This window comes from Acipenser ruthenus, chromosome 5, assembly GCF_902713425.1.
Source record: "Acipenser ruthenus chromosome 5, fAciRut3.2 maternal haplotype, whole genome shotgun sequence".
Taxonomy (NCBI): domain Eukaryota; kingdom Metazoa; phylum Chordata; class Actinopteri; order Acipenseriformes; family Acipenseridae; genus Acipenser; species Acipenser ruthenus.
In genome coordinates, this window is record NC_081193.1 from 63,467,977 (window position 1) to 63,486,419 (window position 18,443).

General features: G+C 36.2%; 1 protein-coding gene across 9 annotated transcripts in view; it reads right to left on the bottom strand.

The window, feature by feature from the left end:
* The window catches only part of LOC117402941 (centrosomal protein of 170 kDa-like), a 118,682-nt gene that overhangs the window by 41,347 nt on the left and 58,892 nt on the right, over positions 1–18,443 (bottom strand). For all 9 annotated transcript variants that reach the window (XM_059024370.1, XM_059024367.1, XM_059024365.1 and 6 more), the window contains exons 8-9: positions 17,600–18,073; positions 9,281–9,870 (exon numbers count right to left, since the gene is read on the bottom strand). In XM_059024370.1, the coding sequence (XP_058880353.1) occupies positions 9,281–9,870; positions 17,600–18,073 (1,064 nt within the window). The remainder of the gene's footprint in view (positions 1–9,280; positions 9,871–17,599; positions 18,074–18,443) is intronic.

The following is an 18,443-nucleotide window of genomic DNA, read 5'->3' on the forward strand; positions in this document are numbered from 1 at the left end:
GACTAACAGACCTGAAAAGACAGATCTGTTATTAGCAATTATAAACAATAGCACAAAAAACCATTCAAAAGTGTGTAATAAGAGTTGTATTATTTCTATTCATATTCTATAATTGTTATTAGCATAATTAATGACATGTTAATAGATTGCTTATACTCACATATATCGGATCCCTAAACTAAAGTGTTACCCAATTGTCATTCACAAAACACTTCATTTGGTTGGAATGATAACTGACTGTGATACTACTGATGAGTTCTTAGCTTTGAATATGTATCCAGACAGATGAGTCTAAATTATATGACTGTATTACCCCAATTTTCAAATGTTATTTTTTAGCTTTATCAAAAAATGGTCAAATCCTATGCTCTAAGCTTAATGTTCTGTCCGAAATAATTTCTGTTTTGAATTTTATTGAATAGTTTTGTAAATGTATAAATATTACCAGGGTTATGCAATTTGGTTTTAAACAACGAATACTGCTTTTTTATTTAAATGCTGGATTACGTAGGGTATTGGGCCACTGCAGTAAACATTCTTCAATTTAGAAAGGCCAACAACGATGCGGTTTCATATTTTCTTTTATTCATCAATTACACTTATTAACAAATTGCACGTCCCGTAAACTGGGATATAAAATGTAAATGAAGGGTTCCTGCTCGTATTAAATCTTATTTAAAAATACATTTAAATAGTTAACTTTTTATGGCAAATATTTATTATGGAAAATATTTGGCAATTTTTCTTGATTACTCCGTTTCCAATAAAACAAAATAAAAACAATACCGGCATATGTTATCGTCTGTTTTATTTGGGTCATTTATGCAATGTAAGGATAACTATGTTAATTTACCATTTACGCCAAACATTCAATTCAAAAGAAAAATACTACTTGTTATTGAATTTTGTTTTTATTTTACTTTGCTCAGAAATTCTGTAAGAGGCAACTTGGAAGATGGTTAGGCCTACATAGTTGATATAACTATTAAAATGATTGAACATACACTATTGACATTTGACCTGAACTTTTTGTACATGTTATTTCCTGTTGTTTTCTGACATCCAAACTTCTTTGTTCTCACTTGACTATTTGTAAATGCAACTTCATCAGCACAAAATGTAGTGTGTTCATAAAAAGTAATACATTCACATTCCGTTGTATTAGCAAAGACCTTGTGTATCTATCCAGTCCTATCTGTAGCATTGTATCGAAAGAACCCCCACCCCAAGTAAGGAGGCCAACCAGTTTGAATACAGCTGTAGTGTTCTTATATGTTCTGTGTTGTTTTAAGAAGCTAAATACTGTAAATGTGGATGCCAGTATAACGTGATTACTCCATCTTTAGTCTACATATTTTTCATACTTTTTTAAACTGTGTGGTATACTTTTGAAGACATTTCACTCCATCTGGGCAGTTATGTCTGTCAAGAAGAATTGTATTATCTTTTTATTTTTCTTTATATGCAGATGATAGAGACTGAGTAATCGTGTGGTATATATTTTTCAAAATGCTTCACATTGTTTTAGTGCCTTGTCCAGGCAGTATGTTGAACCAAGGCTTTTAGTTCGATTATTCTTGTTTGTTTACTTAATGAAAAATGATAACCTTCATGCAATATAATATTTTAACGACAGTGCTTCTATTATTGTTTTTTTTTGGTGTTGTTATTTCTTTTAAGTTCGCGTTTCTGTAAAATCTCAAAATAGTTTAAAATGTACTGTATCGCTTACAGTTTCCAACTGTTGTAGTTAATGTATGCAAATGGAGCTAAAGTGTGGTAGAAGCGATTTTTCTGGTTGTGAAAAAAAGGCACTTCTTTGATTGAAGTGATGTCATACGGCAGTAATATATATATATATATATATATATATATATATATATATATATATATATATATATTTTTTTTTTTTTTTTTCTTCATCTGAGTCAGATGAAAACGAAAGCTACCTCGGGTGAGTAGTCATTTTATACCGATTGAAATCAAAGGTTTTGTTTTAAGATTGGGTCTGTAAGGCTGCGTGATAACCACAAACTGAAAAGCAAGATGAGAATTAGGAAGCTGGCTATGGTTTAAATAGGGTGACTGACAGGTAATTAAAGGTTGACTGACAGGTATTTTAGCGGGATGACTCAGGGGAGGAGTCCCCGAAATACACCAAGGTTCTACTAAATGTGTGATCAACAACCTTTCATCCCAACTGTTTTAAAAACAGATCCACACAATAGGCAATGCATTTCTATACATTGTGCATTATCTGTAATTATCAATAGGCTGTGTTCACACTGGGTCCATTTAGAGGGTTTGGTCCGCACTCTGTATGCTTGGTGTGATGTGTGAACAACAACGTTCGCTTTGGAAACGAACCATATGGAGTCCACCTAAGAGGTGGTCTCGGTCCGTTTGGCAAATGAACAGGAGTCCGCTTGCTAAACCTCAATGTGAACAACTGCTGGACTCGGTCCTTTTGCACTTAATATTCTGAGGAAACAAGTAGAGCAAAAAACTAAAAGGGTCATGCACCAAGCGTTTGCGACGGCATTAAGGCCATAGCACCGAGTTTACACCGGCCTTAAAATTGCCCAGTATGCATCACGCTTACGCCATGCCTCATTCATTTTTGGCTAGTTAATATGTTCAGGATGGGGCAAAATTTGTGCCATAAGCGCTACTTTACACTCCACCAATTTGGCGCTGTGTAGGTCGATCTTGATACATGACCCCTTAAATGTCTCCAGGAATGCATTAGGGTTACCAGACCCTGGGAAAACTGGGATTGTCACAGTTTTCAGCCTTCATTTTTTTGTCCCAGTTGGAAACAGTAAAATTGTTAAAAATCGTTTTTGCTATTGTATCACTATTGTATTACTGTGCTCAGCAAGTAAATAGCACAGTAATTTAATAGATTGTATTAGCTCCATTAAAAAAACAAAACAAAACACTATCTTATGTGTTTAACCATTCTGATTACGTGTATATCACGTTTTTTTTCTGATGTTGCACAAGTTTAGCTATTTAGTCTATTTAGTTAGCTATTTAATGCAAACCCAAGTGATAATAAACATCAAATAATGATCTTTACTGTAATCTTTACTGTAATGCTTATGTATTGTTATATGCTACAACATAGCACTGACCTCACTATAGGCGTTGTAGAAAACAGAGTCAGTGGCACTGGAACAATTTTCAAAGTGAGAGTGCTGAAAGCCACTCAACAAAACTGTAACCCCTGTATATGATGGAAGCCATGCAAAGCCAGAGGGTGCTGCCGCACCCCCAGCACCCCTAGTTGCAGCTCCCATGCATACAGTATATTATTATTATTATAATATTAATTTTGTTTAATCCTTCTTGCGAAAATACAAGGATTCCAGCTGTTGTCGCCGTTTAATGATCCTTAGTTTACCCACGCAGCATTATTATACTATAAGAACGTGATAGAGGGAATAACTGTCTAAATCTTGGTCCTGATAATATAAATTCTGTTTTCTAGCCAAAGAAAGACTAAACCTTTTGCTCTAGTGTTACATTTAGGTTTTATGTAACTATCACCATTTCTTTCTCCCATCAATAAATTTTGGATCAGAGTTAGCTTCAGTTAGCTTTAAAATGTGATACAGTGCCACATACATAATTTGAAACACCATCTGGTGTACAGCTAAAGAAAAAACGCGCTACCAGGGAGATTCTTCTGGGGATTTTTCAAGAATGTAGTTGGGAAAAAAAAAAAAAAAAAAGGAGTCTCCCTGGCAACTGACCAGTGATCCGCGGTGCACTGCAGTATTAGATAGTACACCTACTGCAGTACTGAGGACTGGAACCATGGAACCCACTGTATCATGCTTCATAATTACTGCAAGTCAGTTATTCCACAGTGCTTTACATTTGAATATGCATGTAAACATTAGATGTGTGGCGTCTTTCAGAATTGAAAAAAAGTCTCTTAAAAAATACATGATCTGGAATACATTATTTCACACAGATATAAAGTATGGGCTTTATATCATTTAAAGAAAAATGGTATGTTTGTCAGAAGTTTTCAGACCAGCATTAAAATGTATGAAGCTGGTAGGTCTGTACAGTGTCACCTTGGAGACATCTTAAAAGCTGTATTGGAAAGACACGATTTATGCTGTACCTAATCTTCAGTGATACTGTGAAATGTTAATGGCTCATTCCACGCCAACTCAACCAGAAAAGGGACATTTCGTTGCCCGTCCGTCTCCGATTTTCCTAGAAAAATTCACCTGTGGGTTTTCTGACATGCTGAGTTCAGAAATGATAGCCATTCTTTCTTAAAAAATGTCCCCTTCGACCTGTGACCTTGCAAAGGTCAACCTAAAGTGAGAAAGGGACAATGACCAGAAAAATCACCCTGGGTGCAATTTAGATGCTACCATAATGTGTAGCACCTCGTTCTACTCGTATTGAATAGGGCTTTTCAGAAAAAAATTACTAGGAGCACCCTACTCACTTTTGGCAAATTGCCAGACGAGGGGTAACTGATGAGTTTTATTCGAACTACAGCCTAACCCTTTACCCTGTAGGGGATGTGGGTCCTAAAATGTAAGCATTGCTGCAAGACCGTTAGGTACCAGTCTTCCAAATTCTGTGAAACCAAAAGTTTTTCAAGTCCCACCACTGGTCATTAAACCCCCTTGAAATCTGAATTTTGAATAGATGTTAATGAGATCTACAAGCATTTTGGATTTTTGAAGTTGCATTTGTCATGCATTCAAGCATGGCTTATGACTACTTTGGTGAGACTAAAGTGCAAGTTCTATCCAAACTGACTATTTCTTCAACTTTGCATTCTCCGAGGATTGACCTAGAGGAAAAAGTAACAGTATGTGCTTCCACTGACACTAGCTTGGAGCTGAGGGGTTATGAACTTGCATGGGACTTGGGACTTCTTTGTTACATTTTAAAATTACCAAAACCTTACTTCGTTGGGTTTTAAAAACTAAATGCAGCAAATGGCTTTTTCACAAATGGTTGGTTGGTCAGTCAATCAATTATCCCCCTAGGTAGGCACCACAGCTTATATAAAAAAAAAACAAAAAAAAAAAAACCCTTTACTCTCCCTTTTTGGTTTTTAAAATACAACTAAGTAAGCTTTTGGTAGTTTCAAATGTTCTCATCATAACAACAAGTTCATAACCCATCAGCTCCAAGCTACTGCCCTTGGAAGCCCACATTGTTACTTTTTCCTTCAGATCAATTCTCAGAGAATTCACAATTGAAGAAATAGCCAGTTTGGATAGAGCTGTGTGGTACTTTAACCTCACCAATATGGCCATAAGCGATGCCTGAATGCATGACAAATGCAACTTCAAATCTGCCAAAAATCCAAAATCCCCAGATACCGGCATATTTTGATGCTTGTAGATCACATTAACATCTATCCAAACATATATTTGGGTGATTCTTTGGAGTCCCCCCATGCAAGTTATTACGGCCTAAACTTGGTACAAATAGCAAAAAGCAAATTTCAAGGGGGGTATTGAAAAGCCCTATTCAATACGAGTAGAACGAGGTGCTACACATGATGGTCACTTTCTCACTTTAGGTTGACCTTTGCAAGGTCACAGGTCGAAGGGGAAATAAAAAAAATAAATATTGGCTATCATTTCTGAACTCAGCATGTCTGAAAAACCCCCAAGTGAATTTTTCTAGGAGACGGACATGACCCTAATCCTTTTGAATGATGTATTGTATTAACAAATAACTGCAATTTTGCTGTACACATTTCTATTAATACTATGCTAAAAGCAAGAGAAGCTGTCATGAGCCCTAAACCTCAGCAGGCAGAAAAATCCACATCGTGCGTCATTTAGCTACTGGGCATATCAGTTGCAGTATTGAAATATTAATATTAATATTGAAACAGAGAGCATTGGGAGTAGAGATAAACTAGCCCTGAGGCTCAGCTTCTACATGTATTTTTTAAAATTAATGCTACAAAATTGTTGAAATTTGACAGAAATAAAACCCATAAAGTAAACATCATAAATACATTAAATGGGCTTCTTAAAGCAAACTCTTAATTCTACCAAATTGTATGAAGGTTTTATGAAATGGACTAATGTACACAAGGGGCCGGGCCTGATTTGAACCCAGGACTCTTAAGGTGAAAGGCATGAGCTAGTTAATCAGCCTACTATGCCAACTAACGTGGTAAAAAAAAAAAAATGTCCGTCATGGCTAATGATAAAAACACAAGATCAAGCAAGACTTTATACATAAATTAATGCTTAAAGCTATAGATACTGTAAGAATGAGTAATACAAAATTGTTTTGTTTTAACCACTAATGTTACAAACAGGTGCAATTTTAACTACAGTTTTTCAACTCTTTTCTGACATGGTATTATTATGCACGGCAGAAATCCATGTGCTTGAAAGGGTTGTGTTCCTTGTTTGTTTTAACCGTGCAAATGACGTAATCATGCTATTGTTTGGATCCAAACACTTCCTAATTTTGTGTGTACAGACATCTCTAGTTGCTGTAGCAGAAAGGGCACTGCAGCCACAATTGCCGTGAATAGACAGATATTGATGGGCATTATGGCAATTGAGAAGAGCACAGCAATTGCTGCATAGTCGGCGTTCATTTCGAGCCCTGATAGATGTGCTGGTAATTAACTACAGTGAGACTCTCTAACAAATTTGTAGATTTAATACAAGAAGGGAGCGTGCACACATGTTGCATATTTGCAACTGCATCACAGATGGGTAGTCTCGGGTAACAGGCACATTACTTGATTAGTGATGTGCAGTTTGTGAATGATTCGTTCTTTTTGAACGACTCATTACGGTGAATCATAGGAATCGGGTTTCAGCATTCCGTTTGAATCGATTCATTTGAATCATCGTATCAAACACACTACGTGGGTCGAGTTACCTGCCAAAGAACTCATGAAATGATTCAGAAATTACTCTTGAATCTACCGATCATTCTGAAATTTCCAACTCAAGTCTACACAGAGCCCACATACATAAATAACACTTTTGTTATAATTATTATACATATGAGTACCAATAAACTTACCTCAAATCACCATGTCAAATGATTTGTTTTTCCCAGATTTAGCGCAAATGTGTAATATTGTACTTCATATTATTATTTATTTCTTAGCATTATAGCAGCTGGGGACATGAGCTGCATTAACTCATACGTGTCATCTAGTTAACTGAAAAACCCAAGTTGTATTTATTTAAAATGTACATGTCTACTATTTGCCAGATATGTTCATGTATTTTGAAGTGCGCGTGGTGTGTGCTGAGCGCTGCTAATTTCATAGTCAGGGTTGCCTTGCTGTTTGCTGTTCTTGTCTCTGATTCATTGTAACCGGGCAACTAGGTGGGTTTATTGTTGAGAAAGTTATGAAACTTAATCCCAAATTTGCCATGTTTGCTCCAAATGCTCTATAATTTAGTACATGTTGCAGACTATGTTGGAGCCAGGGCCGGCGCCATAGGGGGGCATTGGGGGGGCAATGCCCGGCCAAAGTCAAGCTAGTGCCCACCCAGTTTGAGTCAAGTCTGTATTTATTGAATGTTATCTACAAACAAAGCCCAGAGCGTCTGCCTCTGAGTTACCCCCTTCCAGATCCGTATGTTTTTACGTAATCGCCATACAACATGCACACGGAAAAAGTAGAGCAGGGGGCGGGTCTTAGGTGGAGCGAAAAGAGAACATTTCACAGAAAACAAAGTAAATATTTGTAAATTTAACCTCTACCATCTAGAGTTATGGATATTAGAAGGTGGATAAATAAAAACAAGTCTGATGCTGGTCATAAATCTGTATCGCAGACAAACAGCGAGGAAGTTAACAGCTCTGATGATAATCCTTCAACCAGCTCAAACAACTTGCAGGCCCTGGCAGCAGCAACAGCCCCGGATGATTTAGGTATGGAAAACCCAGCTCAACCAGACCTTAAGAAGTTTCCATCGTGCAGTTTTGGAGACAAAAAAAGATAATTTCACCTGGCTTGGTATAACAATAGGGGATGGTTAGAGAACTCCATTAAGTCAGATTCAGTTTTTTGTTTTCCATGTAGAAAATGTGGATCTTTAACAGAAAATGCTGACCTTGCCTTTCCTGTTAGTGGATATTGTGATTGGAAGCACGCAATTGAATCCAATAAAGGTTTAAATAAACATGCATTAAGTAAGGGACGTCTACACTGTACGGCTGCTTGGAATGAAAGAAAAGTACGAGGTGCATAGTTAAGAATAATCTGATATGCAGTGTATTGATATTCTGATTGCTACTAGTCTCCATTCCAGTGACTGGAAATGAATTTTAACAATGGGTGCAAATCAGGGTAATCAATAACAGCATTGTGCTTTTGCAACATCTAATTTCTTGAATGAGCTTTTTATGCCAGGGGGCCTGTGAATCCAAACTAAAAATCCCAGTAAATGGGATAAATATGACACCGTTCTGATCAACCAGACTTTGAAAGTGGAAAGTGGACAAACCTAAAAAAAAGTTAGTATGCAAACACACATAGAAGATATTAATAAAAAGTAGTTAAAAACTGTATCGAACCCCTGGAATTCTCGCTAGCTCCCGTGACAGACACATGAACTGGCAGAATAAATAACACATATCATTGCTACATTTATTTGTTCGATCTGCTCTGTACAATCGTGTATAAAAAGGTAAGTAAGAAATCGAGTATTCTTAATTTAATTTACACCGTAGCTTCTACTTTTTCATTTTTGTTAAATTTCATGAAACTAAAATTCAATTTCATGTGTAAACACAACTACCCAGACAATCAATGATCCTTTCCGGACATTTTTCAGTTCAAATAACCCAGGGATTCAGCTAAGACATAATTGTTTTGCGTCAGTGAATCAAATGAACAAATCTTTTGAACCGATTCACCAAACTGAACTGAATCAAACGAATAGAGTCAGTAAAAAGAATCGAACTGCACATCACTATTATTGACTGATGGAATTGCCTGGAAAAGTTACCACAAACAAGCAGGCTTTGTTTCCCATGCGTTAACTATTTTATAGTTTAAAAATAAAATTCATAATAAAATACTTATAGCTTGGTCTATTGACAGAAAAATTGTATTTAATATTTAAAAAAGTATTAGTCAAACATTTTCTTAAATCGTAATTAAAAAAACAAAACAAAACAAAACAAAACCTTAACCCACATCCCCTATTCTAATCTTCTACAGTGTGCGCTTACATGGACAAACAGTTAAAAAAACTAAAACACAAAATATATATTTTGTACTTCTCATTCCTACCTTATCGATCATCCTTCGCGCCTCTTCCTCCTCAGGATTGCGATTTTCTAGTTCAATGGTATAGGTTCCCTTATCGCTTTGGTCATCTTCATTTTCCTTTTCCACTGATCCCGTAGCTTTGGGTGGCTTTTCTGGCTCTTCGTTTGGACTGGTTTGTTGTCCAACACTTGCTGAGCTCCGTACCAGGGATGGATCCCCCGATTTCTGCTTCCGATGCGGTTTGCTTGACGGTGGGGTTGCCAGCGGTGAAGGAACTCCTTTACAGTCCATAGGGACAAGCCCGTTCACACTGGGAGAAGGGGGGGGACAAGGGCCTTCCCCAGCCAAGGCTGCCATTGCCGCAGCGCCGTTCTGAGTAAAAGAATAAGAGCGATGCTTGCGCGGGTTGTCTTCATCGAAAAACTCAACCATAAAGGCTGTCCTGCTGATGAGAGTACCTTCTATACCCTTGCCCTCAGCAGAAGCGGCCGTGAGTCCCTTGGGACCTTGGTAGACCCTCACATGCTCCTCTAGCGCTGCCCTTTTACTGGTGTGCCTGTGGCTGGCTCCATTCTCTGAGTCACTCTGTGTTCCATCTTCGTGTTTGCTCCCTGTGATGAAAAAAAACAAAAAACAGTAGTTAATGAATACCTTATCTCTTGCTTGTCAAAGCTAAGCTTGTATGCAATGAGGGGAATGAAAATAGGAGACTTGTGGGTTGGGTGAGTTTCACAAATGGCAGCAGTCAGGATGCCTTGAGCTGGAAGTGCAGCACAGTGACAGTCGCTGTAAATCACAGTGAAAGAAATAGCAAACCAACAGATAAAGGTCTTAGCCACAGACAACAATGTCAGTGGGATGCGCTTCTCGTTGCTAACAATGGTGTCTTTAAATAGCCAGTCAGCAACACAGCTAGCCCGTATGAATCATCATTATTTTTTAATTTAGACTTTTGCACTAGTGTCAACCTCGCTGTTCTTAGAACAGGTGCCGGAAATGTGCATTTCCTTTTACCAAATGTCTAGAAGCAGATAACCATATTTGCCATGGCAACCCTCCTAAAACCATATTTGCCATGGCAACCCTCCTAAAACCATGGTTCATTGCGTTCTATAAAGTTTTGATATAAACATATAATCCTGACTAATTTTAAGTTTTTACTCATTCCCCACATAAGCAAGCAGTTTTAGAAAACTGGGTTTTGCATAGGAATACTATATATCAATAGACTGAAACTCAATTAATCTAATTTAGCTTACTAACAATGTCAATATACCCTTGTACACAAATATACAGAATACAATACAATAGTCATGGTTACCTTAAAAAAAACCTGCAAGGTTGCATAAAGTAGATATTAAAATAAAACACTAATGCTAGTTCCCCTAAGGCACAAATGCCAGTTTGTTTTTGGTTGAGTATGACAAATGCACTGCAGTTTGGAGCAAAGCAAACACTGAGTCACACACAAAGAATGACCTCTAAAAGTTACCCTGAAGCCAAATACCAATTTTCAGGGATCTGAAAACCTTCAAAATGTTTTGGGGTAAAAAGCAACATCTTACAAGTAAGAAAGTATATAACCTTTCACATTAAAACCACTGCAACAAAAAATGGTTTGGGGAAGTAGTCTTTGAAATCATAATGTTGTTGAAAATTATCATTGTGGTGGCTACTGGTCCACATAATGCATCTGTATGAAGAAAATGAAGTAATGAAATCCATGTACACACAAAATCAAGTGGTATGGTAGGAAACAGACTCCAAAAAGGTAAAATGGTGAATGGCATTTGGTACACATCACAGTTTCACTAAGCATTTGTGGACTGACGCAAAAACAGCCTATGACAATTACACATATAAAAGGGAAAACCTACCTTCCATCTGCGGTTTTCTTGTCACTGCCAGAACAGAGATAAGGATTTGAAACTGCTAGTTTATAATCCTACAAATTAAAAATGCAGCTGCACGCTTAACAAAAAGACACATTTTCCAGTGGGGGGTTGCATTACTGAAGCCTATCCTTGTCTGGACAAAAAAGAATCGTAATTGTTCATTTAAGCATCTAACATTTGTATTCATATTTCTGACAAGTACATGCTGGGCACAATTAATTATAAATTATAATTATCTGTGACTCGTAGACATGACGGTGACAGAAAATAGCTATTTTTCCTTCAGCTGTTCCATCTATCTTCGTTACACACACATAGGATTCTAAAATACATTCTATGCTTCAAGAATTGGATTCAGCCCTACTATACACTTGATGAGTCAAACTGCATCACATGAATAAGCTTTTATTTATTAAATGCAGAGACATACATGTATATTTGAATACAAGCAGCAAGAATATTGAGGATCTTTAAGTCAATTGGAGAGCACATTTCAGCTACTGTATGCCACAACGAATCACAAAGAAACCGGCTGATGTAAGCTGCTTTACAAAAACCATACCCAAGGCACCTCTCAGAATTCCATTTAACTACAAAGTCCATTTAAAATGATCGCCTCACACTTCATCAACCATTTCCTTCTTTTCAATGAAAATTACATTGGACTAAATAATGGTTGGTCATGAATAGAAAATATAGCTGTATATTAATAATAAAGCAGTATATAACAGAGTTACCGGACTCCAAGCGTTATTGGTTATTCTGCACTTTAAAACCATGGCTTATACAGTAATCAAAACCGCAACCTAAGATAATAAAAGGTATTTCTATTTGCCTGGGACATTAGTGAAATGCATTTTGATAGGAGAGTCATCTGTGATGTTTATGAATATTTCACTACAGTTAATGTTTTGTTCATTTATTTTTGGGTTCATAAACATTTTGGACGATTTAGTATGATTTCTGGTAAACTTGTACTTGTGATTTTCAAATCTCCCGATAGACAGAAAGTGATTTTTTTTTTTTCTATCTAACTTTACTTTTGTTTTGAAAGTACACAAAACCATCCCTGATTTGTTGCTGGAGACTTTGGCGATCTCAGTCATTTGGTGAGCAACCAATGGTTGTTTAAAACGGCTTAAAATGGGCGTTAATGCATAATCCTACATTATCTGTAATCGGAAGTGAAAAGAAATTGAAATGATGGCAAGGCTAGACTAATGTAGCATGCATTAATGCAACTATAGATTAGTAAAGTCAAAACTTAAAAACGACCATGTAATATTGTAAGTAATTGATTTATATTAAAACTAACAAAATAGTCAATAAACTAAAAATGATTATATTCCCTGAAAGAATAACAAGTACAATTTAAAGTAAAGTAGAAATTAACCTATTTCCAATTTTCTGAAAAGTATTGAATGCAATATACTGAATAATACAGATAGGCTGTGAAAGACGCGTATGACGAAAGAAACCGATTTGCATGTCACTAAGATTCCTACTACAGGGTTAGAAACTAACACAATTGTGGTACAAGTCCAAAAACTGGCTAGTCCTGATTTAAACTTACCTTATGCGAAGTTCCCGAGTTAGAATCAACAACAGTTGGTGTCCTAAAAATATTAGGCTTAAATTGTATTTTCCTAAAAAACACTTGTAACAGGGCGAGGTGCCCTGTACATTGTTTTGTTTATTTATTTTTAGAACGGGGTACCCCTCCGCCCCTGTGTTATTTTGTATTTGTTTATTATAATTTTGTATTGTATTTTAGATGACAACAGCGCCGCAGGATTTATTATTTATGTATTTAGGACGGCGTAGCCGAGTGTTTGTTTATTTTTAAAACGTGTTCTGGCAGAGGCGAGATTGGTGCTCGTCCTCTACCAGGAATAATTAAACTCGTGCAGAAGGTGGCCATCTCCCGAATTAAGTGATTAATTTTGTTGCAATCAGGAGATGGTCACCTGAATATAAAAAGCCTGCAGCTCTCCAGCTCTAGGTGGGTGTTAGGAGTGGAGAGAGCGAGAGTGGAGAGAACGGGGAGTTTAAAAAGGAGTTTAAAAAGATAACAGGATCAGTGAAGGCTATAGCTCAGCCTGACCTGTGTTTTATTTTGTGTTCGTGATGGGTTTTGTTTGTTTATTTTGCTCTGTGAGCGCAAGTGTTTTTGTTTAAATATTTTATTTATTTTTGTCATTAATAAAAACGGCAGCCAGACGATTCTTTCTTTTACCTGCAGTACTCCCTGGTGTCAGTTTATTTTCCCTTCCTGCTTCTGCCTGACGTCAGACCATCAGTCACCCTGTCACAACACTTTATAAACGTTCATACAGATCACCTTGCCGACCATGAAGCTCTGCCTGAAATTGACACCGATGACACAAATACAATTTGTATTTTATTGTTCATTACATTGCTAGTTACAAAAATGCTGGCTGGTTTGTGGCGTTGGATGTTACAGCCTGTGAGTGATTAAATAACTATGAATTACTACCTACAATAATTAAAATGTACTCACGTACACATACAATCTTCACTAAAGTTTCACTGTAGTCCTCGGGATGAAATTCTTAGCTAGGTGTCAATTTTTTTTTTGTGGTGGCAAAAAAAAAAAAGTAGGCTAAATAAGTCTTGTGCATGTTTCGTTTAATGGTGCAACAAATGCAACATATATTATGAGAATAATAGGAATAATACATATTATTAAATTATTAATTTTAAATTATTCAGTGTTGTGTGCAAGTGTTCGATTTATGAGGTTAGTGGAGCGTCTTGAGGCATGTACTGTTTTTTTTCTGCAAATATCAGGATGTTTAGTGGTTTTTTTTTACTATTTGATTAATACGCGATAGCTTTCGACAAGTTCGAAGTTGCTGGAATTGAGTAGATTTGGTCAGGCGATAGCAAACCACTCCCCCTTCTCAACCCACTTGTAGTCCACAAGCGATAGCTGCTTTTTGAAGGGCGAAAAGGGCTTGTTTTGGTTCCACGAAATTTCGCTTGGAATTTTTCTTGTGTTTTGTTACCGCGAATGCTTTCGCATCCTTGCTCGCCAAGTGTTAACTTTGATTTGGTCCGGCCCTAAGTGGGGTTGGCATTGCAGGGGAGCTGAAGGGAGGTTTCAGTTCCGAGTGAGTGTTTTGTAAGCATTATGAATGCTTATTCACCACTGCTACACCCTGGTAGAAAATGGACTTTTCCTGTATTTTTTTAACGCAAGACTGTAAACGTGAGAGTATATGTGTACATTTGTTTTAAGTACTCGCCCAGAGAACTACTGAGACACAGACATCAACTAGTCCTCATCAGATTTAATTTGCCCTGGGCGAGCGGGAGTTTCTAACCCTGTACTCTGAATATGAAATAGGCATATGTAAAGCAATATGTTAGCATGTTATGAATCGGTACAATGATTACTTAACTCTCCTAAAGAAATTATTCGAGAAAGTAATGCAGCTATAAGAACCATGATCATCAGAATTCTAGTTCCCAGGTGGCCAAAAGTATCTAGATCAACGTCTAATAAAACAATTAAAAGGAGCAAAGTATTTCACTTGTTTAGATGTGGCAAATAACTTTTGTAAAACACAGTAAGTAAAGGTTAAAACTAACCAATATGCTGAATTAGCTGAGGTTATAGTTGTAATACTAAGTGCTATTGAATATAATTTGCAGGGCAGTTATTTGTAATGACTAACTATGTTAAGGAAATCTTTGTCTTGATTGTCTGTGTGAAAAGTCAATTGTATGCAAACCTCTAAACGTAAACCGGTGTATGATTTGGATATTATCTTAGATGGATCTGTTGGTTACAGAATATGGTTTGAACAGAGATTGGAAAAAGGTTGTTTTAGAAAACTACCTTTAGTTCTAATTGGCATTAGAATTATTTCAAAAGCTTTTTCTAAAATGACATCCCTTTAAAACAATGACTGGTAGAAAAATGGCCTTACCTATATATGTATTGTACATGGTAAAGGAGGGGATGTAAATTTGATTAGTACAATGTCTACCTTTTGAATATGTAACACACTTTAAACAGCACTTGCAAGAAACCTTTGCTTTCACCTGGTTAGACAGACATGAAATCACCTGTAGCGGTGTCAACTGTAGCTTACCAAATTAAGCAACAAATAAAATCAGTCGCAATATGCAATTTTTAAGTGTGTTCATATTAACTAATGGAGGCCTTAATATCTTCAAGTCTTACAAGATATGAGCAAAGCCTAATAGTTTAAAAACGATATAACAGGAAGAAGCCTGTAAATAAGTAGTTATATTGCAAGATGGAATTTACCTCATGATTGTGAAGAAAGTATTCAACATGAAGATTTTGAATGTATTCTTTCTTTTCTACAAAAATGTATTGCATTTGTTTTATATATATATATATATATATATATATATATATATATATATATATATATATATATATATATATATATATATATATAAGCTTTTTTAATTAAAATTCTAAATGCACCATGGAATTATATAAATTGTATATGGCTGTTTCAAAATAATGAATATTTTACAACACCTTCTGTTTTTGAAAAAGAAGTTTTGTGAAGGAAAAAAAAAGTCTACAATTTATAAAACCCCATAAATGATCGAAATCTGATTATACTAAAGCGATCAGAACTCAAGGACATTGATAGCATGGTCAGGGTTGAGCTTGCAGATTAATGTTGAAAATGAAACTGTGTGGAATGGCTTCAAGAAAATGAATTTGAAATATGAGTAAATCTGCAAGAGTTATGAAGATTCAAAACTTTCCCTCTTGGAAGTTTGTGACAAGTCTTTTTCTAAAGAAAATGTGAGGAGCTATGAATCAAGGATAATTACCCAAAATGTCTATTTTCTGAGACTTTAAAGAGTGTGCTCCGAAAGAATCGCTCTCTTCACGCCTGCCTTCATCCTGCGACACACGACTACAAGCTTCTAGACGACACAGCCAGGAAATGTATTTCTTTGAGGAAATCACAAGGCAAAGTAAAACAACCTTTGGAAACAAACCTCAGTCTTTGCAACGTTTGAAAATCAAGGGGTCGACATCTTCTCTATTATTTGTTCAATATTTGCAAGTTTATTGAATGTCCATGCTGCATAGAAATTATAGAATTATACTTATTTAAATTGTGTATGATGAAATAGTAAATAAATCCATTGTTTGAACATATCTTGAATTCTGAATCTCAGAATATATTAATGCATTTCTGAATGTTTTTAATAGATTTAGATTCTGATAAAATGTACGGTTAATAATTCTGAACATACTGCTAACTAATTTGAAAATGACCTATTTAGAAATCCTGTGCTCATACTTTTAACCTACCAAATTTTGCAACAATTAAATAAGCAAAAGTAATTCTAGTTTTAAACGGATTTGTCCGATTTAATTTTGTTATGTTAATTAAGCAGTTATAAATAACATATTAAGCCAATGGGGAATATTATTTAAAACATTCAACTTAGCTATATAAATGAACCTAAAAAAGGATATACTGAATTAAGTTAATCTTGGTATTTTAAATTTAATTTATTTACATTAAGTGGTAAAAGTTAGATAATATTAATGTAAATAATGTAAGATAATTAATGTAAATATTTATATGTGTTTAACTTGATTTGCCCTAGATAATCAATATTAAGTTATAAATATCTGCCACACCAAAACCAAGCCAATTTCCTCTTTTTCTCCTAGGAAAACCGAGAGCAGATGTCAGGAAACTACTGGCCTAAGGAGGACAAAGGGCAACCCTGCGGATCTATGCCTCAACTCACTAGGTGCTTGGTAGTAGTAGGTTCTGCTGTAGCACGATGAGGAAAACATGACCGTTTTGCCTCCTAACCCATAGAAACGCAAGAGCCTGTGTGACACACCCTTCGTAATCCCCAGCGCAGACTCTGCACAGCCAGGACGTGAACCTGCGCTCTCCTGACTGTTTGACTCACCCTGCACACCACGTGGCTGTGCTTTTACCAGATGAGCCACTCAGGGACCCGAGAGAGTTATTTTAATTAGAATAAATGGGAAAGATTTAAATTCATGTTTGCCTTTTTTGTATTTATTTTCTGGAGAAATAATTTTCAAAAATGTGCTTAGGAAGAGTTATACATTCAAAATGGTTTTTCCTACAAAAGACTCAAACTCCCAAAAGCAACTCACACGAGTCGGATGCATTCATTCATCGAAGTACAGCACAGAAGAAACTGCAAGATATGTAGTCAATTTTATTGTTTATAAATGCTACGAAAAAATACCATTACAAATCAAACATACATTTAACAAAATGTGTGCCTCTTTCATATAGGAAAATGTGAGATCTATAAATGAATGTTAATAGATATTAGATTATTTTGTTTGCTATGTACTTTTAGAACCAGAATAATAAATGGCAACAATAATAATGATAATTAAATTAAGAAAAAACAGTTTTACCTTTTAATCTCTTTAGATGGATGGGGACATCACTCTTTATGCTCTTCGAATCGTCTTCAGTGGACTCTCTCCTGGCCATTGGGGGGTTATTTTGTGCCAGCCAGTCAGAAACTTTGCTTTCAGCGGCTATCATGGTGGCTTGCAGCGTCGACAACTCTTTTCCGCCCTGAGGGGGTGACTTCTTTGATCGTGGGCGCTGATCTGGGTTAAACTTGGTCATGTGGTCTTTGATAGTCACTTTTCCAGGGGTGTTGTCGTCAAATTCGATGGTGAAGGAAGCGTGCCCTGCAGCGGCTGCATGGGCCCCTTCAGTGTCTTTTGTGGGGATTTCGTGAATTGTGCTCTCCGCCATTGGGGCCGCTTGCTGGAACTCCTTTGTGGGGATCTCAAAGTAGCTGGGCTCCCTGCACAGCGAAATAAGTGCTTCCTCGTTCCCTCCCTGCTCTTCTGCTTTCCTGGGTTCTTTGTTTTCTCCTGTATCAAACACAAAGTTCAAACGTGTTACAATTAAGCTCATTGAAAATGTACAATGTTGCTGATATGTGTAGCAAGCATAGTTTTTTAAACTAAATTCCTGAAGAAAAACATATTAACAGCCCTGAACTCAGTTCAAATAAAATAAAAACTGAATTCCAAGTCATTTTTGAATCAATTACAACAGCATAATTCATTACAGAATAAAACATATTTGTAACATTATTCTTAATATATTCTGATCAATCGGTTTAGATTACATTGTGTGAACTAGTAACAGTTTACATTTCATGTATTCCAGGTTGAGGCTATAAAAAAAAAAAGAGTAAGTGAGCGTAGAAACAGTTCAACATTTTTCTTTTTTTTTTAA